This window comes from Haliotis asinina, chromosome 1 (assembly GCF_037392515.1).
Source record: "Haliotis asinina isolate JCU_RB_2024 chromosome 1, JCU_Hal_asi_v2, whole genome shotgun sequence".
NCBI classification, from domain to species: domain Eukaryota; kingdom Metazoa; phylum Mollusca; class Gastropoda; order Lepetellida; family Haliotidae; genus Haliotis; species Haliotis asinina.
In genome coordinates this window covers 9840445-9864708 of record NC_090280.1, presented here as the reverse complement: position 1 = coordinate 9864708, position 24264 = coordinate 9840445, and the positions used below count along the sequence as shown (strand labels likewise).

Below are 24264 nucleotides of genomic sequence, written 5' to 3'. Positions count from 1 at the left end.
CCTGGACTCAACAGTATTGGAACAGCATGGAATGGTCTCAAAAGCAGAGGATGGTTGTCAAAGTACTACCGCTCTCTCGGCACCCGTGGCGAGCCACCTCCTCGTTGTGGGTGCTGGGTAATGCTACCTGCTCACCAACACACACCCGCCAGTCGCCTTGATGGTGTTGAGGATCCTGTTGTTTCTTTAGAAAACCATTCAATATTGGCCTGTTTATTTTAGGAGTCTCTTGACTTTGTAACTGACAATGTATGGGAGGCTGGTGACAAAGGGTGCAGATTGTTGACAACAAACACGACTTTTGTGGAAAAGAACCACTGTATTTCTTGTCTCATGGAATTATTAAACATCAGGAATAAAGTATCTCAGTTATATGCTATGAACAAATGCAACAAATGTAAGCACTTTCTATTATTTACTAGGAAAATATTACACATCAGGTGGAACACACATCCTGTCATTTTCAGTCAGAATTTGTTGTTGTAACTGGGTGACTCATCTTGGGTTTTATGCCGTCATGTATTTCTGTGATTTCATCACAGACACAAACAAACTCAAAGTGACAAATTTCCTTGATAAATGGGGTATACTTGGGACACAGGGTAACTGACTCACTCTTCTCCAGAAATCACCACATCCATATCTAAGACAGTGACCTTTCTGCTCAATCAGATGTTATAGTATGTGCAAGCACAACCATATTCTAAACAACTTGCAGCAAGATCTGCAGTTTTGAGGCATGCAGCCCAATTATTGCAACCCCATCCCCTCATGATATGACAATTTCACCATTCTCCCCACAACATTTGCTTCACTTTCCTCTTCTTTGGCACTTTTACTGCATTATGAGACAAGCTGGAGGGCATTTTGTCTATTCTATCCCCAAATCCTAAAACAGTCATCACTGAAGTGGATTAGCTTAAGGTAACCTCTCTTGATCTTTGTCAACAGATCACCTGACATATGTTGATATGGAACAAACCCAAAACGGTTTTGTTTTCTTCCCAGCAGGCCTCATGAAAAAAGAAGATTGTTGGAAGGAGAGTTTCTTCTGATCATTTCAGGCCCTAGTGCCCCAATTATTGTGTAGAAGTTCAGTCGAACTCTGTCACTACATTCTGACTGAAAATCACCCACATATGCAAACACACATAACATCAGGTAATAGTTTCGTAACCAAAGCATTAAATAACTGTTATATTATGTACACAGACATGGACAAATTATTTACAAAAACCTAGTGAATTTGTTACAGGATTTAGCAATATGACTTGGCAAGGAATCAAGCTACACATCAGTATTATGTAACATCATTGATAGGCATTTTAGAAATTAAGTAGATGAAGAATGAGGACTATGCTTTATGGATAAACAACTTCTTTTATTCAGTGAGTGCGATGTTTCAAAATAGATACTAATGTCTTTGTAAAGCAAATGGCAACGACAATGACAAAGACATTAGTATCTATGTCGAAACATCGCACTCACTGAATAAAAGAAGTTGTATATCCATAAAGCAGAGTCCTCATTCTTCAGTATTATGTAACCCTTAACAGTTCCTGTAGGGTAGAACATATACCATTGAATAGCAGTGAAAAAAGATTCTTAGACAGAACAAGATCCTAATTCTAAACAGCAGACACTGAAACTCTCTTGATATTTAGAAGCAAGAACTGAGCGCTTGATACTTAACACAATTTTGACGAGACCACTGATTAATATGCAACCCATCAGCAGTGTCGGACAAACCAATCTTAAGCGTAACTCTGCAACGCAAATTATTTTGCACCAAAGAACCGGTCCAGGACCCAAGTACTTCAAACCATGTGTGTAATACTCACCAACCTTTTCAGAAGTGAATGATTTTAGTTTTATACTGCTTTTAGCAATATTACAGCCAAATCACGCCAAAAATGGGCTTCACACTTGAGGGAAATCAAACCCCGGTCTTCAGAGTGACTAGTGGATGCTTCAACCACAAGGCTACCCAACTGCCCCTTTTTAAGATGAAACATGGTAGTTTTCAGTACGTGAGTGAGTGAGTTTAGCTTTATGCTGCACTCAGCAATATTCCAGCTATATGGCAGGGGTCTGTAAATATTGAGTCTGGACCAGACAAGAGCGTGAGCCTTGATCTACGCAACTGCGAACCGATGAAGTGTCAACCAAGGCACCGACCCTGACCTCCCGATCCCGTCGCCTCTTATGACAAGTGTGGTCGCTGTTTTCAATAAGTAACTTGCAATGCTTGTTTATCATTTTTGTCCAGTGTCTGCTTTCTACAAAGTGCAGCTACTGTAGGATACATTTGTTAGTCTGAGATGCATTTAAACAGCCTTCATCACATATGCAATGTTGTGTGTGGGAACATAATGCCCACCACTTGTTGCATAGGGTATAGGTAGGGGACAGGCAATGAGAAAGTGTTTTGGTGTCAGATTAGTTGTAGAGAACAAAAATCCAGGGTCCTGTTTCACATTGTTATCTTTAGCATACAACTCCCATGCTTTACAATTTCTCACGAAAGTCATACCAACATATCTTTACTGACAGCAGATCTTGTAATCAAGTGAGAGTAGGTCTATCCTTCCATCCACAAAATACTCTGCATCTATAATGACCACCTATACTTCATGTCAGTCACATCCAAGGTTGGCAATATATCAACTCCATTTACCTTATGTCTGCTATGTACAGGGATGGCAACAGGAAAATCAGTTTTCAGTTGAAAACTTAATTTTGTGTCATCGAATAAGGGTTCAGACAATTCACAAAATCGATCAATTTGAAACAAAATCGGCGGAAAACCAGGGATCCATGGAAAATTGCCATCCCTGTTTGTAGGTTTGTTTCATGTCACCTTCAGCCATGTATATGACAACAGATACCTAAATCTGCCTGACAGAACTTTCAGAAGTGGACATCACAAGAAAGAATATATGTGACAGGTTTACAAAGACATGAGTTAACTATGTCAGCAAGTCTGACCATGCCCATCCCCCTAGCTTCCTCTTACATATGAGCCACTTTGGATTCACTTAACTTTTTCACTACACTGAACTATTTCAGGGCAAAAAGTTTGTCACATCACTCAAAAAAGAATTTAAATGGAGAATATGAAGCTTTGCCATATACCAACGTTATTGACAAGGCATCAACTTGACATGCAAAATAACATAAACACACCTAGCTTGTCTGTAACTGCCATCACTCAATCCGGCAATAAAAATGCATAAACAAAACCAGAAATGTCAAAGATAGCTGATATGGTGAAGAATTCATGATCATAAAGGAGCACAGGATGTTACATCTTAGAGCTGATAACATCACAATAATAGCATACAAGCATACAGACTGTACAGGTAGCAAAGCAGTCGATCATCTATGTTTCATTAAAGCTATGATTCAAATTTGCTGCCAAACTATCAACTGTCAATATATCTCAACTGTGATCACGATATGTAACTGCTCTAAGCATGATTTTCAATTCAATATTTGAAAAATAATCTATTTCTATGACATTTACGTTTCAAACTTCATACAGAACTGCAAATACATAGAAGAAAATATATGTATTTCCTGGTTGCTATAGCATGAACTGCTGGCAAGTGTAAGTGTGTCAAAAATGTCCATATCTTCCCTGCATCACAATGCCCTGCTCTAGTTCTGTACACTTATTAGCATACAGTGGAATACACAACTTGGACACATCCATGATGACACATGCTGTAAACTGTCATTCTTTTATAATCCCCCTGTCAAAGTGACATTTGGCAACATGTACTGTGGCACCATGTACTTTACCATGGGCAATGGACACAATTTGAATTCGGACATATTCAGATTCAGACTGAAGCAGAATATTCAAATTCATTAACTGCACATTTAAGATTGAGATTTAGATTCTTGATTGAACTTTCAGATGAAAGGCAGAAAAACCCATAAGACATAAGCATTAAAAACACCACCAATCTTCAATTCCATTGTCATTTTTAACACATTAATAATTATCAATTTCCACTGAGCAAATCCAGAGTACATGAAATAGCAACCAAGGAGTCTTTCTTAGAGAGAAAGCATTTTTTCTTCCCGTCGGAAAAGTACACACATAAACATCACTTAACATTTGGAAATGCTTTTTTTCTTGTTACATCATCTCCTCTTAATAACAAAAGCTAGCTGGTTTGTGAAATTCACACTATGCAGATGTACACCTAACAATATCAACTGTCAAATGTTTACTGTACATTTGCTGAAAAGGATCGCTAAGTCATTTTTGTGATGTAACTTCCTGTGTACAAAATGTTTATTTTGTGGGCAACTTTGTTTCTTAAGAAACAGTTTCATTGCAGGTTCTTCCGAAATGGCTGTTGTGTTCAAGTCTTTCTCCTGCCTTAAGTGAGACAGTTTCTTTAAAGCTGTCATTCCATAGCATGAAATGGTGATGCATTGCTAACACTGTATGCTTTCCAGTTTCATGATCAGCCCAACAATGTCTTATTGTAATGCAAACTGGCACTGGTCACACATGCAACACGGAAGTGCAACATACCGAGGATCTGAAATCATGACCATCTCATGTCACGTGACATGTGGCTAGAATAGCTTATGCATCTGACAACAAAAGTGCCACATGACAGTCATATGACTAGGACGGGGTACATTGAAGTCTCTCAGTGTCCTCAGCCTCCTCCTCATCTGAATCAGAGTCACTGTTTTCGCTGGAACTCGACACCTCTTCCCCCTCTTGACGCAACTTACAGAAAAAACAAAAACAAAAGATTTTTCAGTTTATAAAAATGATTAAATGATCTGTTTCAGTGTGTATGACACTGTTCAGTTTAGCAGATCGTGTCTAGCCAGCACTGTTCAATTTAGCCTGGTACATGAAGTGTGGGCCAGAGCATCTAGTCGCTGCATACCAGGCTGTCAGGACACAGGTACACTGCATCACCACACATTTTAACTAGTCCTCAATAATCCATTGATGCCAACAGGTGAAAGAGATTTCAGCTGTTTTTCAGTGAAAGTTACAGTGAAATTCTGAAATTTGATAGACACAGATGTGGGTACTTGACGCTGATAAGCGGGACATCATCCCCCGTAATATTCTCTCTTTGGATTTATATGTATCTGAAGATTGATTGACTTGCAGAAAACTGCCATCCCTGTTAATCAGTGATGAAAAGCAAGAAATAAACCTACTCTCCCTTCTGTCCTGGCAATAAAGAACCTACCCTTCTTCAGGCCATGTCCTAGTACAGATTATTCCATTAGGGAACTTATCCTTCTCGTGGAGAGTCCTAGAACACAGATTATTCCAGTAGGGAACCTACCCTTCTCCTGGCAGAGCGCCGGAAGTGGTGCATGATAAACCACAGCATCTGTCCATCAATCATCTCTGGTTCTTGTGTTCTCTCCTCATCTCTCTCTTTACAGTTCTGCTTCATTGCCTGAAAGACAAATATTGCTTGTTGCTTAACATCGCACTCAACAGAATTCTAGCTACAGAATGACACCATGTAAAAAATCAAATCCAGAAAACCTAAGTAGGGGTTTACCACATGCAGAAACGTGCATTTTATACCGAAATAAGTGTGTGAGAACATCAGCCAGGACTTGTTTATATATTCCTTTCATTAAACAAGCAAAAGTCAGTGAGGATGTACTCAAACCTAGTATCCTTATAGGGCTAAAAATGTCTTGAATCTTGTCATATTGGCTTATGACAGATTTTTGGGGCAAATTATTCATTATGATTATTTCCTCAAGGTGCATATGAATGGTTATTGTGCGAGATAGCAAAAGCTAATTTACATAAACAGTCAGCAGTGTGTAAAATATACAAGTTTAAGTCAAGAACAACAGTGGTTAATAGCATGAGAGTTCTTCACTTTCAAATGAAGGTTTGACACGGTAAACATCTGGTCCTACTCATAGCTAGCTCGTCTTAATGATCATGATGATAGTTGACTCTTCAAGTAACTGGAGGCATGCTCAGCTCAAGAGTCAGGCTAGGGGAGAGAGGCTTGGTTTGTACAATGTTTAATGCTGCACTCAGAATTAGTCTGCTGCAGAATGATGAAGATGAAGATGATGATGACGATGATGATGATGATGAAGATGATGATGACGATGATGATGATGATGATGATGATGATGATGATGATGATGACGATGATGATGATGCATCAAGCTATCGATGGATAGTAATTGTTGACTCTCTGATAGTGCAGAGTTGACGGTACAAAGGAAAAACTATTGATCTATCAATAGTAAGTGTAAATATCAATTGTTTAATAATTCATTTCTGTTGATAAATGCTCAGCACAAAATACAGTTTATACCAGATTTGTTCACTTTGATTTAGAGTGCAGACTTGCAGCTTCAATGAGTTTGTGTTTTAACTGTTTACTCAATTTAAATGAGACAATTCAAGTAAAAAAAACCTACTGAAATAGTGTTCCAATAGTTGCTCCCAACTGACCATAGCTATTGCAATAGCATGTCATTATTGCAATAGTTGTTTCAGCGTCAGTAGTGACCCTTTTGATGATGATGATGAACAACTTGTTGAAAAACGACTCAATCTGACAAAACGACTCTTAGCCGACTCAAAGTGTCCAATCTTCATGAGGTACAGATATGTTTATTCTCAGTGTGCCAGTTTCTGTCAACATGACATGGCTAGACGTATTTCCAATGGGATGTAATTCACTCACTTCCGGCACGGGAAGAACAGGTGTGCAAGGTGGCGCTTGCAACTACTAAACCATGTCACCTTCCAAACTTACACTAATTCAGTTACAACCTTTCGGTTATTTAATACTTTGATTCCTACCTTCGTCAGTACTGATAACTCCTTGTAAGGTTCAAGTTTCACACTATCTACTCACACTAAGTGCTAAGAAAATTCAGTCTAGGTTATGTTTTATTAGGGTAAACTGCAACCATACCTGAATGAAATTTACATCAAATCTTACTTTATATTTTAGTCAGGGGTTCAGTTTTTTTTAAAAGCCACTTGAAACAGGGCAGGTGACTTCAAGAAAGGGATCTGACTAATTTTCCACTTGCCCTGATTTTATGACACAATGTTTGATGGTAACTTTTACTGGACTATTTATCGAAAAGTGATAAATTTCTAAGAACAATAGCTCTATTTTATTATTATTGCGAAATTTATTATTTATTGTAGCTACATCATGAGCAGATATGAAATGAAATCCAACTATGTCTGCAGTTTGAGACCGTAAGTGGAAATTATCTAGTGGTCCACAGACACGTAAGATACCATTATTTGATTGCCCGTAATGAAAACTGACTTGTTCTTGGCGTTGGGCGATGGGCTTTTTGAACCTCTGTTTTAGTTTCAAAGATCTCATAAATACAACCACTTTATAACTGTTGAATGTGTGAGGGTGTGAAAGTGTGAAATTGTGAAAGTACACCTACCTTCCTCAGTCCCTTCAGTCTGGTGGGTTCCTCTGCTGTGGGCGCCCACACCTTGACATCATGGTCTAATCCACTGGTAGCCAGGATAGGAGCAATGGGATGGGGCTCCAACACATTGATCTGGTCACAAAAATGGAGATAGTTGGGGACATTTATTTGTTGAATTCTGCTCTAGTGCAATAATACAGAATATTTGAAGGCAGTGTACAAACAGTGGGATAAATATAGTGATTTTGCAAACAATACACAGTGTTGGGGTACAACATCAGTTTTGTCCATCCATTTGCTGCTAAAAAACAGAATACGTTGGTGTGCACCTTGGCCTGGAGTTTCTGGTAGGTGAGCATCACTTACTGTAAATGACAAGCTTGAGTAATATAGGACGTGCTAGCTGATGGAGAGCCATGTCCTACGCAGTTGTTGATCACCTCAGTCTAAGTAAACTTAGCCTCGGTACTTTTCGTTACACTCCACTGCTAAGTCTAACAAAAGCATATGAGATGTCGTGTCAGGTAACCTTTGAGATTGACCAATGAGAACACAGCTTACCAAATTGCGAAAGTAGACATTTGCACATACCTTTTGAACTTTTTATCTCGAAAAGGTTTGCACCTAAACGATTCTGAATGCTACTTAGCGTACGATCCCTTACTGGTGATGTACACGGCACACATTACAACCATGACAATGGTGAGTAAACAAACACTGAGAATTGTGTTTTTGGCAATATTCAACGATCTCATCTCGCTGAAGTATTAGCTAATGGTAACCATATGAACAAAAAAAAACCAAAGCGTATATACTTCAGGTCCAATAACTGTTATATGCGGATATGTTTGTGGACAGATCTGTGTCAGTGACCTGAGTATTTTGTAAGTCGCTCTAATCCCTAAGTAGTAGCCGTTGTCTGATTGGTTAAATCTATTTAACCATCTCGCTATTGATTGGACTGTCATAGGTCGCTCAAAGGTTACCTGATGTGATATTCTACTAGGGTTTGTTAGAGTCAGTGGTGGTGTGTAACGAATAACACCGAGGCAAAGTTTATTTAGACTGTTGATCGTCTGCATGATGAAGAGACAAAGCACCTGCACCTAAACATGGCTTTAAAAGTACAGAAGTAAACCTGTAAACCTTGTCTTCACAGGAATCAAAGTTTTAGTTCGTTTATTTGCCTAAATGCTTTCAGCAAATTTCAGCTACATGAGAGCTGTTTATAATCGTACAGGTAAAATCAAGTGATATCAGTGAACTCACCACACCCCCTTCATCCCCTTCCATGAAGTTGACGATCTTTGCTGTCTCCTTGTCCCAGAGGAACACATGGCCACAGTCACTGCCACTGACAATGTACTCACTCTTAGGCCCATAGAAGTTCACTCCCTTCACTAAAACACAGTACCAGTACTGCAGCTGAATGCTATCACTCCCACTACAAGTATGGGTACATATTTCCAGAGAAAGAAAACAGTATAATTTCTTTCTTTCTTTGATAATAGTACAGGTTCTGTGTGTGAAAATCTAAGGGACACAACTCCTGATAGCTTGGTACATGTCCTATTATGTACATGTAATCCATTACATGAAGTATAACATCAGTGATGCCTGTGAAAAAGCAATAGCACCTTCTGCTAAATATACCTTCTGTCTTCATAATCAGACGGACTTTTTGTTCTAAAATACTAAATCACAAACAGCATCTTAAAGAAGTGTGTTGTTTAAAAAGGTTCAGGTAAAAATGTCACTCAAAACTGGCTCGTCTTTAAGTCTGTGGCCATTTGTTTCTTGTAGATTTTCGACAGAGCTTGTATTTTGAATCATCAAGTATGTGAATATGAAGAAAACATGAAAACTGAACAAAGTGTGAGTGATGATGGTGATGTCATAAAAACACTACAAGAGAGAAAGCACTGTGACTGTACCTGTAGCATTATTACGATGGCCGCGGTACCGCTGTGTGAACTCTGCACCATCAGAGTGGAGGTTGTTGAACAGGTAGATGTCCTCATCATTATACGTCCCTAGCACCTCTACAACCAGATGTCCGGAGGATGATACACATACATTTCTTCACTTCATTATCAAACTGGTCTTCTTAAAAATGTCACTAATGATGTTGACATATTAAGGCAATCCAAGTCATGATTTACAACTAGTTATCAAAGAATTTCATTTCAACTGATTGCCGTAGCCTATAGAGACTAAAGAGTTCGCTCGTGGATACAATGTGTGAAGCCTATTTTGTTAGTTCCCTGCCTTGATATTGCTGAATATTGCTAATAGCGGCTTAGAAACATACTCATTTCTTGTTCAACTTTCTTCTCCAAAGTAGACGAGTGCCAAGCGGGTTGTGTTTGAAATGGATAGTTACTCTGACTTAAAGAAACATTGATGATAACAGTGTGAGCAATACAACTAGAATACAGCATGGAAAGAATGCATTTTCTTATAGGTAGAATTCACACTTCTCACATCACACAAAACCCAGGGTGAGTGAGTGACTGAGGGAGCGAGCGAGAGAGTGATTACGTTGGGTTTTACGCCGCTTTACTAGTATTCCAATTACATCATGCCTGGGAACACCAGAATTGGACAAAACATACTGCACCATAAGGGGAATCGAATCTACGACTTCAGCATGATGAGGGACTGCTTTTACCACTAGGTTACCCCTCCAACCCAGCCGAGGGAATGAAATTGTGTTTTTTTCTGCTGCATTCCTCAATATTCTAGGTACCTGACATCAGCTCGGCAAAACAACGTCTAATCAGTACCTGGCAAATCTAGTGATAGATACCATGAGCAACAATTCATGCTGTTGGGATGAGTGGACAAGCTGTCAACTAGGTCACAAACCCAAACCATGTGGTTAGAGAATGAAGAAATGATCCACACACAACCCTCTCACCTGTTCCGTTGTAGTTGTAGCAGGCGCAGGTCACGTTGGCCTTTACATCACTCTCTAGCTGAAACAATTCACACAGTGGTATGCAGAGAAGGTAGCTGCCAATTGCAAGATAAACAATAATGAAACAATAGACTTGCGAATCAGTATCATGAAGCCTGTACATGCATGGTGGATTGTGATATGTCAAACAAGCAGTCAAAACAGGAAGACATTGCTCTAAGGGGTTGCCGTAATCCTAATCTGTTGTAAAAACTATCAATATGAGTATCAGTAAGTGAGATTGAGTAATGACACCTATATTGTTTTTGTGTTGTTGACATATCTGAATAAAGCGAATGGTACATCTATATTATTGCATGTCTTTATTCTTGCGTCATGAAGTCAGACGCGAAATTCGCAAAAATTAACCAGTCTTGAAAATTTGGCTGTTTACAGTCTATGGGCTCTGTGTGCAGGACAGCAGCTACAGACTTGTGAAGATAAATAAACGTCATACCAGATGATGAGGACAGAACTTCTTTAGCACTCCGCCATTGACATCCTGCAATCAGAAGACATCTTTTAGCCTGGCAATGAGCGAACACAACTGGTCATACACAAGTTGTCTGATATACAAGTAGTTAGGTGTAATGCACTTATGAACATTTTCCCTGTTAAGGTATGTGAACACACTGGGGAACAATTACCTCAAGAGGAGCAGGTCTGAAACTTTTACCACTTTAATGAAATCCACAAAACTAGAAACTTCAATGAGGAAAACCACTAACCACAAGAAGTGGTGGGGTAGCCTAATGGTCATAACTTTCGCTTGTCACAACGTACATTCACAGGTACCTGGTGTGTCCAAGGGATGGAACTCTGTATAGTGAATGGAATAGTACTGATAACAATGTTATCACCATTCTAATACACATGTTCAGATGATGTTTTACAACAGAATTATTCTGAAACTCCCATGGTGAACACTATATTATGATAAGTCCGACTGACCTTGTGCATAGTATTCTATCACTTAGTGCATGGGTATGGACCGAACCTGCTTTCAGCCATATCACAGCAACGTCAGTCACTCAGAAGAACCACATAGTTAAACAGGTTGTGAAATAAACCCCATCAACTAATGTTCAAGTAATCAGTTCCTTCCTGATTGTGTTAATGTACAAGGACATTCCATAGCCTCTCACCTCTGCAATCCGTCTCTTGTCATAGACTCTGGAAAGTAAGCCCATACATAACATTAGTGCAAGCTTCAAAAAATTACGTGCCTCCTGCAACAAAACACAATGAATTCAAGTCCTGGTGGCATACACTTTACACTTATCACGAACATGGCAATACACATCTGTTGCTTCAACCAAAGAATTACAGTTGATCACCATACAAAATATCAGTGTTGCATCTAGGAATTACCATATGTAGCTTATGCAACTCATCAAATTTTCAAATTTGAGTATATCTGACAGTCAATCAGGACTATTCCTTCTTCATAACTGTCAAAATTACATCTCTTTTAAGCTACAGGTTTTTCTGAAATTCGTTGCACTTTCATTTCAAACTTGGTTGTGTATTTATCCAATCAGGTGTCTACGCTGGGAAGTTGAGCGAACCAATCACAATTCACTTTTGTTTTTAAATTATCTAACTGATTAAACTTGGCAACACAAACCTCTGGAAGAGGTAGAAGGAGTTCTTGCATATGTTGTTTTAAAGTTGTGAACCGGTCAGTTTGTTTGTGTGATTTCCCTAAAATCTGAGTCACACAGCGAGCAAACCTTCGCACTTGTGACCGCTACCTTTATTGACACAGGCAAGCTCGGTTATAACAACGGCCTGCTGATTGGCTACTGTGAGAATGTTCAGCCAGCAAAGTCAGGTAATAACATTTTTCGGGCTGACCTGAAGATGCATCCAGAGTATAGTGGAGACTTATAGGAACGTATAAACTGGAGATATCGAGGATGGTAAAACACATCATCATTACTTGTAATCATTTTTCTCAGGGTTGTATGTAAACTCTTGTTTGGTATCTACATGTTTGAGCAACATGGTGATGATTGTAAACAATACAAGGGTGGATGAGGTCCTCACTTCAACACAAACTGGCACTCAATGTGTCAGTGAGTTCTGCTCTTACCTATATATCCAGGGCCAAGCACAATTAAAGGTGTATCCTGACTCATGGTTATTATGCTTATCTTCTTCTATGTGAATGAGAGTGAACACTTGAACCCCTAGTAGTTCCCTTGAAGAGGGCATAAATGTTCACACACACCCTCCCCCCATTGAGTTGCCTCCCTTGAATCCTTTTCCTGCCAAAATAGCCATGCGCCTTGCCATGCTTGTCACTCTCTCCCGAATAAGCTCTTGCACCTGGGTTTTCTGGGAGACTCGACATGTTTTCTGCAGGAAAGTTTGAATGGCCTGACACCATAAGTCATGAGTACATCCAACTTCCATGTCAACTCGGGGAACCACATCTTCTCTGAGACAAGCGTATCTCGCTGATCCATGTGCATTTTAGATATACAAGTATCTTTTTCTTTCTAGTTATCCATAAACAACCCACACACAATGATAAGACTGTTACCATAAATGAGTTGCAACCCCTAGGTACATGGGTAAGATGGTTATCTGTACAGTCTTTATCATTCATGCTGGTCTGGTCTAGGCTTTGCACATGGACAACCCAAACTCTCCAAACTGAAGGTTATCAACAAGTGAATGCAACAATGGGTGACACTGCCACGTTCATGGTGGTAATCGAGATACAACTGCTTTTGGAATCATGGCTTGGATGTTAACCCAAGTCTTGTGGGTCCACAATACACCAGGAGGTGAAGATCTTGCTTTGGTTCCAACTCTGACTTCATCAAGTTTACTAGCCATCCCGTTTGCAACACCTCTTTGATGGGGAAGTCTAGCTGCCGAGGGAGTTCACAAGCTTCTTGATGAACTTGCATCCCGCTGTCCGGTTAGAAGGCAATGTAGATAGGTGACGATGGGCTTGGTTACTAGATATTCCAAATGACAGGACACTCCACTGGAAGTATTGATATCTGAACAGGACTCTCGTACTTTCTTGACTCCAGATGAATCAGGATGTGCAAATATGTGGCTTGTAAGTCTACGCTGGCCAAGTAATCTGCTGGATGAACAAGTTGAGGGAGGTGGATTTCCCTGGCTTTAGTATATAGTTTTGGTTGAATCTCTTCATGTTGTGGACTTCTCTTTGAAGTTCTTTTTGGGTACCACGAATGAGGAGTAGAAGCCGGGCATCAGCTGATTTTGATCTATCGCTTCTACAGTGTTCTTGGCCAATAGCAAGTCCCTTGTGTATTCTAACTTTTCTGCCTGATCATCTGTGTAGTAGACTAAAGGGTCGAGGGTTAGCAGAGGTGTGGCCTTCAGCTGCACCCTGAAGCCTTTTTAGAGTACTTGTGAAACTTAGTGGTCCTCTAATATTCCTTATATTTTCCCCAATACCTTTGTAGACATCAACAGACTGTTGATGGTTGTACAGGAATGATTGGGGGTGGAAGTGTCCAGTCATTCCAAACCCCATTCTCAGTGTCTTGATCCTCTGGAATGTCCAGGACAAAAGGAACTCTTGTCGCCTTCTCGAAGCTGGAGTATCTCTTCCCCTTTGCCTTCTGTACTCAAGAAATACCCCTGGGACATTTGACAGATGATTTTGGCCAACATAACATTGGACTTGATAACCATGGTTTCTCTGGAATCATGTTTAATTTCCTGGACAACTGTGTCAATCTCCCTACCGAATGTAGTGGGTGCTGTCCAAGGAGCTCTTAGTCGAGGTTTGGTGTGTAACTCCAGGAACATGTCAACAGTGGACCTTGTGGACCGTGGAGGGTGATACCCGCCGACACCAAAACCAGGTGATCAGACATTAAGTGTTGGTGTTTCTTCTGAGTTGGTATTGCTGATAGGATCATTTTATCATCTTCAGCTTTTGGGTCCTCGAACCTGGCTATTGCCTCCTTGATGGCTCAAGATCTTGCAAGGCCAAAGAGTATTCTTCAAGTCATGGTGTCAAGTTCAATCTTCTTGTCTACCACCTTATAAGAATTATTACATTAGTCGTCCTCCAGGTGCGGCACTCACATGAAGGGGCCATGTGATGCAGATGGAACTTCTTAGTGTTGCATGTTGGTACATGTTTATTTTGGTGCTTGGCTGCTTTCTCAAATGCTGTATGGAGGTTTGCAGTCACCTTGGAGGTCTCAAAGTCATCATCCAGCATCTTCATGTGAACGCTGCATTTGATTCTTTTGAGGGGAACGAAAAGTCCAAGCTGTTTGCAGGCCAAGATGTGACCTCTGCTTCCTAGAAGATGTAGTCACTGTCCTCCTCTGTGCATTATTCCCTGAGATAGTTCTGGATCAGCCGAACTGTGCTTTCGCGTGCCTTCATGTGCCTTTGCGAAACTTCCTCTTCAGAACATTCCTCCTACTCCAAGCATCTGCGGTTTCAATTCTGTGACAACGCTGACCTATAAATGTGGGAGCTACAGGATTCTGATGTGCAGCGACTAGATTTAAAAAAGGATTCTCTTTCTTCTCGGACGTTTAATGTTCACTCACGTGACGTTGTCTCACGGACTTTCATAGAAACTTTTTCCTCTTCCCCGTGACGGCTTAGTGTTCTGAACTTGAAGATTTTCTTGAACGTGTTCGCAAATGTCGTCTTCAGATGTAGACCTGTGGGATGAGGACATAGAGCTCTCAAGAACAGGTTATCGAAGACCCATGCTTCCCCAAACACTGTCTGTCATCATAGGGTCCTGACATGGAGCTCCTTCTTCTGTGAAAAGAAACGCCATCATCTGCATTGTTAACTGCTTCCTAAAGTCACCCACGTCAAAGTTCTGCGTTGTAGGCTGGAACTGATGAGGTGTAGATGCAGCATCGAGAATGCTGAGGCATCATCTGTGTCTTCTTGCAGCTACGATGAGGCTACGTTGGTTTTGTCTCTTTTAACAGAGGTCTCCATTGATGGAGGCTGGTCTTCACATACCTGAACAGGGTTGCAGGGGATGATTGTCACAGAGGTAGAGTGTGTCGATGTTCTAGCAGATCCTACTGGTACTTCAGGCAGCAGTATTTGAGGGTCAGCATATACGTCTGCTTCATCAGGGGGCACAATGTCTTGGGTGAACAAACTCTGATGCATTGTTTTACTGAAACAAGTTGACTTCAGAGGGGTCCTAGATGAAGATGATAACTTCTGCAACACAGACGATGAGGGCATATTTTTTTTACTCTCCGACGAAGCTGACTCAGTATCACCAGACTTCTTCCTAGACACAGCTAAGTCCTGATCAGCAACAGATGACTGTCCTGTAAGAATTTCAGCAGCAGTTAACAACACACAGTTACCAGTATTATCTCTAGACTTATCACCAGTGATTTCAGATGACTTCCTCCCCCAGTCCATCACATGTCTATTGATGTAAGTTGTAACAGTATTAATGATTAAATTACAAATCTGATAAATTAATACAGTATCTGCAACACAACCAGTACTTGCATTCACTGCAAGATTTCATATTACGTAGACAAACTACATATGATGAATAAATCTCACAGAATATGAATATCTTTTTCAAACTTTTGACATACGATGAAATTTAATTATAAACAAAAGACATACACAGCTTGGATAAAAGATATAAAAGGATATGAAGAAGAGAGTGACAATCATGTCACGTCACATGACTGTTTAGGATGGAAAAAGGTTCAAGAAAGGCAGCTCGTGTGTGATTGAACTTATACGTCCTCTTCAAGTGATCTACAAGGGATTCAAATTTTTCACTAATATTTGCACCGAAGAAGATAGTGAGTGAGTGACTTGAGTTTTACGCCGCACTTGGCAATATTCCAGCTATATAATCAAGTCTGGACCAGAAAATTCAGTGATCAACAGCGTGAACATCGATCTGCACGATTGGGAACTGATGACGTGTCAACCAAGTTAGTTAGCCTGACCACCCGATCCCGTTCATCACCTCTTACGACAAGTCGCCTTTTATGGCAAACATAGGTTGCTGAAGGCCTATTCTATCCTGGACCTTCACGGGGCTAGAAGAAGATAAGCATAACACGCATGAGGATAAGGAACAATTTAATAATTATTTTTTCTTATTCTACAAAAAATATGACCGTCGGATCTGTAAAACAAGAAATAAAATTGGTCTGGCCTAAGTTAAGAATACAGATCTGCATGACGAACAAATCTGCTTTCAAAGAATGATCTGTGACAATGATGTTCGCACGACCACTGTATCTGCAATCTAATAACGTTTCATAGACATAATGCCGAGACACTGACCTGATGAAGTGATCTCGACCTCCGACACAGAACTCGAAAGAGTTGCGTGGGTTGGAGTGGATGGAGTACAGTGCCACCTTCCGGTCATTTTCTTTGGTTGTTATCAGTCTGTGAAACAAGAACACCTTATTTACTCTTTCATCAAGTACAACAATTTAGGTGTCTCTTTGTAAAATCAGACTGACTATACAGTCTGATGATCCAAATAAATCTAAAACATCACAAGAATTATGTCATTTCAATTAATTATTTAGTAGCTCAGTAAACATTATGAAAACCTATAAACTTGACTGCTGACATTCACAAACACTATCAAGACTGTCGAGCATAGTTCAGCTTCAATTGTCTTGGACCTATAACATTCCAACAAACAATAAACATATTTCCTGTTATGTGCACTGACATTCTAAATAGCCATGCACATGTTAAGCTGTTACAGAGAAAATGAGCGACATGAAATATTCCATCCTTTTCATTTCAGTTTTGGGTTGTCATATTGTCATGCTAAAATTACATACTAGCAGCCTCTTCACAAGCACCTGACTACCATCAAGTCCTGTACACAAAAACAGGTTGCCAATTTCAATATGGAATGTCAGCACAGATAAGAGTCAAATCAATTCGCAGGCAGTTCAAATAAATAAGACCAGCATGTTCTCCCTGTCTTGTGCTGCTGTCGGGACAACTATTGACAGCAGAATATTAATAACATCTTTGTTTCATGTTTCTTGAGTCATGTCACAGTCCACAACATATCAGTGCCACCAAAAACAAACAAGTGGGAACTGCACCTGGCCACTTGGTGTCAGGGCCTATACTGGATGTTTACAACAATGGTACTGTCTAGGAAAGAAGGAAGCCAGCCTACTTGTTCGGCTTGTCCTGTCTCAGATCCATCTCATATGTCATTGCATCCTCCCCACAGCTGAGAAACAAGTGAGGTGAATCGAACTCCAGGGCAAGCTGTACAAACATACAATAATCTGCTTAACAGTAGGGGACATAAATGTCCTGTTTGCAGTTGTACAACAAAGCACACATTATTAGGATGAGTTGTATCTGATGGAAAGACTACAGGTAGATTTTGTTTGACAAGTTTTCAGAACTGGTGAATCTGATTTTGAAATGACCTCGATAGCAAGCATGTTAAAGATTTATTTGTCTAATTTGCTTGAGGCAGTGCCCATTCACCACAGGCTTTATTAAGAATAAATGAAAAGGTTTTCTTTCACATTTCTGAGAGTATGCTTATGGCAACTTCATCATGTAATGGCACTAAACTTGGCAAGGGAATCACTGGAATCACAATACGTTCTTCACCTTGTGTGCTGCCCCCTTGTGTTGGGCCAGCTTCTTGGTGCCCTTGCACACCCCAGTTAGAGACAACTCTGCCAGCCTCACTTGCCCATCTCGTGCACAGCTCACTACGTGACAGTCACCACTATATGGCATGAACTTCGCCTGCAACAGTCAGTATGATCTTGTGTCATCAACATCAATCCAAGGCAGGGGACAGGAATAATAGTCTCATTTCAGACACATAGTTTTTAATATGAGCATTTGTCCTTTACAAAAAAAATCCTGGATTTAAAAAAAAAAAATTCTGCATAAAATACCATAGTTGTTTAGGTCTTGTCTGTGCTAATCGTTGGTCACTAATTTATACATTAACACTTGTAATAATATGACCACAGTAAGAGTGGACATGTAATGAATACCAAGCTGTCCTTTCACTGTGAACTACTTGGTAGTAAATGGAACATTTGTCTTACCAGGGTCAGTCAGGACTGAGAGACATTTCATACACAATGTCTACCACCAAGGTGTTTTCAATATTCGGGCAATTTTTGTTTCCATATCGTCTACAAACAGTGACAACTCAGTTACCATGGGTAACTGGAAGACTGGAATTGTTCAGTATTTTGTCATGTACTTGTATGCAACTGTCAGTGTTGCAACCAGAATTTCTTAATAGGGTTAAACTCAATATATAATAGTCATACAATTTTGATAATAAACATGACATCAATTCAAAGTGAAATGCACAATATGTAATGGGACGTTAATCTTCTGTGACATGCTTTCAGAGCACTAATGAATGAGAGAGTGAGTTCTGTGTCACTATTAGCTATATTTCGGCAATACAACATCAGGTGCACCAGAAATGGGCTTCACACATTGTATCCAAGAGGGGAATCGAACATGGGTCTTCAATGTGACAAGCGAATGCTTTAACACTAGGCTATCCTACAGCCCTTCAGAACACAAATGAGGATGAACTAAGTCCATATCTTCACAAGGAAAGGAGGTAAACTGGCTACAACGAACCTTTATTCACCATAACTGACCTGGTGTATTATGTGACTTTGTAATGTTCATCCACTTTGGAAAATATACAAAGACAAATACACATTGCATCCTGAGACACTCACACCCAGATAGCATTCATAGTTGGCCCAAAATTGGCCCAACATATGGCAAGGTTGGGCTAACTATGAAGGCTATCTGGGCAATAATAATCACTGTATCACTTCTTGACAAGAAATACATACTGGTAGTTACTGTTGATATAATTATGTTGTTATGTCACAAGAAAGTGACATCTACTTTTTAAACAATGTGGCACCTGACACGTAGCATTTGCAAAGAATGTACACTGCCAATATATGATATCAATGTCATGACGTTTTCCTAATGTTATCCTTCATTTCATCCACATTTGCATGTGAAGTCAAGTATTTTGCAAGGTGGGACCAGTTTCGTTACAATATAGATCTTGATTATTAATCAGTACTGACTGAACTTTTGATCATTATGTTTCCAGCACATACACGCTACAGGAGTAGTGAATTCATGTCTGATCAAATGGAGTAGGGGCACAGAAGTGACATATCTCAATGGTCAAGCTACTACTGATTCACAAAATTCCAAGCTATATGAGCCAGGTTGTAAACCAAACGTTGACCGTGATGTACCTTCTTTGCACAGGAAGGACTATTGACTGAACCTATCTCCATTCTACCTTGTTGTAAGGAAATGTTTCACTGTCACATGAACATAACGTCCTGATGGAGGAGCCTACAATTTGTATCACATATAAAACATTTGATTACACAATAATTCAGTATTTCTAGGATGTAACAAAGTTTTATCTCAATTGCTGCAAAGAAGATACAAACAGTCCAGTCCAACATATCTATTCACATGATCAAACACCTAACTATCATAACACTTTCCATAAAATATCTTTCTTTGTAATTTCATCAAAACTGAAACTGTGAAGTGAAAAAAAAAAAGAAAGACTAGATAGCTTGGTCCCTGAGTAACAGTTGTCTCCCTGCTCTTGTTGCCTTGGAGCTTCCTAGGAATAAATCAATATGTAAACAAAGCCAACTTGGCAAGAAGGTGACAGATCAACTCGGTAATCTGTGTCTGTGCTTACCTGAAAGACATTGCTCCGATGGCCACTGTCATATACAAGGGCAGGTCGATTCCTGAGCCAGTTCCACAGTACTATGTTGAGATCATCAGACCCACTTGCCAACAGTGTGCCTTCAGTCAGAGACAACAGTATGATGAACATGACCTTCATTCCAGATTTGTCCAAGAAGCCACCTACACACTTACATGCATGACCATACAATCGTTAACATCCTAGTTAGAACTGATCTTCAGTAACCTATGTTTGACTTAAGAGGTGACTAAAGGGATCGGGTGGTCTGACTCTCCTGACTTGGTTTGCACGTCATCTAATCCCAGTTGCGTAGATCGATTCACATGATGTTGACCACTGGATTGTCTAGTCCAACTCGATTATTTACAGACTGACGCCATATAGGCGGAATATTGCTGAGTGCAGCGTAAAACAACAACCTCACCAAACTGATTTAACCCCAGAAACATATAGTGCTTACTCATGCATTTTGACAGTAAGCAGTGTTTCTGTGACACTTCCCTTCACTGACAAATGCCTTCACAATGTAGATATTTATCACATCTACATGATCTAGCTGATGAAATGAGTGACATTTTAGTGATGAAAAGAATCTGCAATGCATAAAAAATTATGATAAATGTAGTTGACTGTTTATTACTATTCCCACAGAGGTTGGAAATAATGATGGCCAAAACCAAAAACCAAATTCTTGACAAGAAATATTATACTTCAGCTATCAAATGACTAATTAAATCTGTTGGTAAAGTATACTACAGCATTTAACCAGGAATCTTACATTCTCAAGAAGCCCATGTGAAATTATTAATTGGCAATCCTTTGGACAGTTGGTTTTGTTTATAAAAATAATTGAAATTGTGATGGAAAGATTTCCTCACATAGTCCGTGCTAACAGTTTTAACTGAAAGCTTTATCTGCACATATTCGTAACTATAATTCATTTCAGCACAAGCAAACTATAGTGCAAACAGGGTTGTGGAAAAGAGAGAAAAATGAGCCATCTACTTAATATGCGAGTGAATGAAGTGAGAAAAGGTTAACAACATCCATCTCTCAGTTCAGTTCAAAAAATTGTTTCAAAGCCAAAATAAAATATCACGACCATCAACATGATCAAAGGCAGACACCCATTTCATCACATGGCTGTGCACTCAGATTTTCATGCTCACATTTAATATTTTAAGCGCCACTCATGGCATATCGAATCATTTTTCGCTTCCATTACTCCTGCCAGCTTTTGGTTTTAATAGAGCGAAAGACAAGGGAGTTAACTTTAAATAAACCTGTTGAATCACATATCCACCATAACGAACATTTGCAGATGACCATCGTCGTTACATCCCTTGCTCTCATTTACTAGCTACATCATGAGTGTTGTTTTAGAAAATAATGAAACAAAACATTTAACAACACCGACAACAGATAAGACAACAGTTTTCAACAGTTCAATGGTAAAATTAGGCAATATCATATTGCATTTTCATTTCTGCATATTTTTGTTCCTTCACTTCCTTGAATGGGAAGCTGTCAGGGGTAATGGAGGAAAAGGACAATTTGATATGCCAGTGGTGTTTAAAATGTTGAATGAAATATATCTTATGTTAGTAATTATTAAATACAAGGTTGGAAATATGAGAGCACAACCTTGAGAGGAAATGGGTGCCCACATTTGCTAGTTGCAATATTTTATTTTGGAACTGAAAATACAGGGCTGCAGATAATGTTTCAACATCAGGAGTATGTAATCCTTATTTTTTCAATACATTAGTACTGGAAAAACCTAAGTGTACATGTAGAGTACTGAATGGAATTTAATGGAGTACCAGCTATCTTGTGTTTCATTTATGCAACACTGATTCTCTTGTGTAAACATGTCAATAAACAATATATTTTTCAGATAAATATGTCTGTAAATGATTCTAAGACCACACACCAATTATTTCCAACTGGACTGCGCTAAGTTTTCTGAATTATTTCCAACTGGACTGTGCATATTTTTTCCCTGTACAAAATATGGGCCGATAAAGCCCTTATATGGAGAACTGAAAATACTTTTAACTGAACTGAGAGAAGCACAATGCCCAGCCTCTGCTTTTCGCTTATACATGATATAGGAAGACTGGTTGCACAACTGTACTTGTGCCACAGTTCGCCTGTGTCTATTATCATACTTCTTTTCAGTGACACAGAGTAATTTGTCCAAGAATGCCAAATTAAGCTTATATGTTGTTCAGAGGTTTGGGAAGAGCACTGACGTGAATAATGAGCACAAGTACTGAGTTTGGGGTCATGATTTCAAGTGATGCAGAAACGTGCTTCTGATGTACAGAAGTCTTGAAAAGGAAAGACAATCCTGTGGTTAAAGTCACTTACTGTTTAGTACTACACTGCTTTACATACTGTGTATGTACTACTGAAATTTATTGTCAGGAGTTACTTAAGGTGGATTTGGGACCCCAGTTTTGCAAATCTAAGTACAAACCTGAAGGGAACACTTGTAATGTGTATCATAACAGAAAGCAAAAAAGTAAGTACTGAAAGAGTTACCGATTCTGTTGAAATGTAGAGCATTGACACATCCCTCATGATATTCCATCCTATACTGTAACTTTAGTCTTTGTACCATTTGAAGACTTGCATGAATCTTCTCACGAAATATGGATGGAGGTGATCTATTGGTGTAGCCATACTCCCGATCACGCAAGTCTGACACAGCTCGCCATTTATGACGTGGTTTGATACCATCATCATCAATGTCCATTTCATCCTCACTTTCAGACTCAGATTCTTTCTTCTTACTGGTGTCTGCAGTTTCATTATCACTGTCTTCAGAGTCACTTGATGATGAATTGCTACGTTCATGCCTGCGTTTACGAGTACCAGGCGATCCTGTGTTAGTTTCTGAGTCATCTGCAACAATATTTGTATCACTGACATCATGACTTGGACTAGCAACGGGTGACTCCGTCATATTAGAAGTGGCAACATTTTCACTGTCATCGGTGTCATTACAATCACGCATACCTGTGCTTTCAGATGAATCAATGCCAACATCTGAAGTTTCATCTGATTTAGCTTTCACATCTTCCCATTTGACATCACTAACCGATTCACTTTGTGAACAAGCTGCACTGTCATTCAGAGATTCACTGCACTCTGCATCTGACATCTCTTTTGTACTTGTAGTTGGAGATTTCTCCATGTCAATTCCACTGTCATCTTTCTTTAGAGTTCCTAGAGTGAAGTTGTCCCGAGATGCCATACTGGACTCGGACAAATCATCGCTTGTGGTTGACGTTGGGAGGTTGGACTTGTCGTCAAACTCAACAAAATCATTCTTGCTCCCTGAGCCACTGCACAGTCCACTTCCTTCTATGTTGTTGTTCGTGCTTGAAACCTCCTGATCTGATGCCTCTGCCATCTTGCAGGATGTTGCAAGACACTTATCAAGACGATAGAATCAAATGACTGTGGACGACGTTTTATGTTTTCAAAATATTGCAACTGTCATCATGCTCCGATGATCTCATGCTCTGAAATGCAGAAAGACGAGATGCCGCTGAGCCCATGAACATTAATTTTGAAGTGAAAACATTAAACTATATGTGTAGGTAGGTTTGGTGTCTTGAGTGATCAAGCGGCCATATTGGGACATGAATTTACATCCAATAACAAGTTACATGGATCAAAATGTCAAAATAAACAAAACGTTATTGGCTATACTGTCAGTGACATTACATGAAATGAAAGGCTAGACTTTGTCACGTGATGTATTGTTTATAACGAGCGAGAGGTACATGCACACCAATTTATCTCCGATGCACTGCGCAAAGCATTCTCAGGAAATGTTTCCAAGCTTTCTCAGCTGTGTCGAGATAATCCTTGTTTTCGTCTCACATACGGGCAGTGAATGAAAAACCATGAGGTGATTGGTCAAAATCTTGCAATCTGATGCGGGTAAAATTATCACTGTTATATATGTATTATTGTCTTTTACGTTCTATCGTTATATATTCAAATTAATTTGGTCACAATTAATAATATTTATTACTGCGCAATACATGTAGGATTCTTTCCCTGATCTTATATGACTCGTTCT

At 39.5% G+C, this 24264-nt stretch overlaps 1 protein-coding gene across 2 annotated transcripts; it reads right to left on the bottom strand.

Annotated features, from left to right (window-relative positions):
* Positions 1-299: 299 nt before the first annotated feature.
* On the bottom strand, positions 300-24087 carry LOC137286758 (DDB1- and CUL4-associated factor 8-like). Of its 2 annotated transcripts, none has more exons than XM_067818742.1 (14): positions 23971-24087; positions 22713-23698; positions 20154-20263; positions 18032-18172; positions 17580-17674; positions 16712-16819; positions 11548-11575; positions 10860-10904; positions 10364-10421; positions 9378-9485; positions 8713-8843; positions 7456-7575; positions 5337-5453; positions 300-4756 (listed from the first exon to the last, which is right to left on the bottom strand). In XM_067818742.1, the coding sequence occupies exons 2-14, from the start codon at positions 23584-23586 to the stop codon at positions 4649-4651; spliced, it is 2043 nt and encodes a 680-aa protein (XP_067674843.1). In that variant the 5' UTR covers positions 23587-23698; positions 23971-24087; the 3' UTR covers positions 300-4648. The 2 variants fall into 2 exon arrangements, with proteins under 2 accessions (XP_067674843.1, XP_067674853.1); XM_067818752.1 differs by having other exon boundaries at positions 23904-24064.
* Positions 24088-24264: the final 177 nt, after the last annotated feature.

Coding starts and splice junctions, on each gene's coding strand:
- LOC137286758 (XM_067818742.1), bottom strand. CDS start 23,586: ATGGCAGAGGCATCAGATCAGGAGGTTTCAAGCACGAACAACAACATA. Junction 16,820..17,579: donor AGACAGGACAAGCCGAACAA/GTAGGCTGGCTT, acceptor CTTGTTTCACAG/ACTGATAACAACCAAAGAAA. Junction 8,844..9,377: donor CCATCGTAATAATGCTACAG/GTACAGTCACAG, acceptor ACTGTGTTTTAG/TGAAGGGAGTGAACTTCTAT.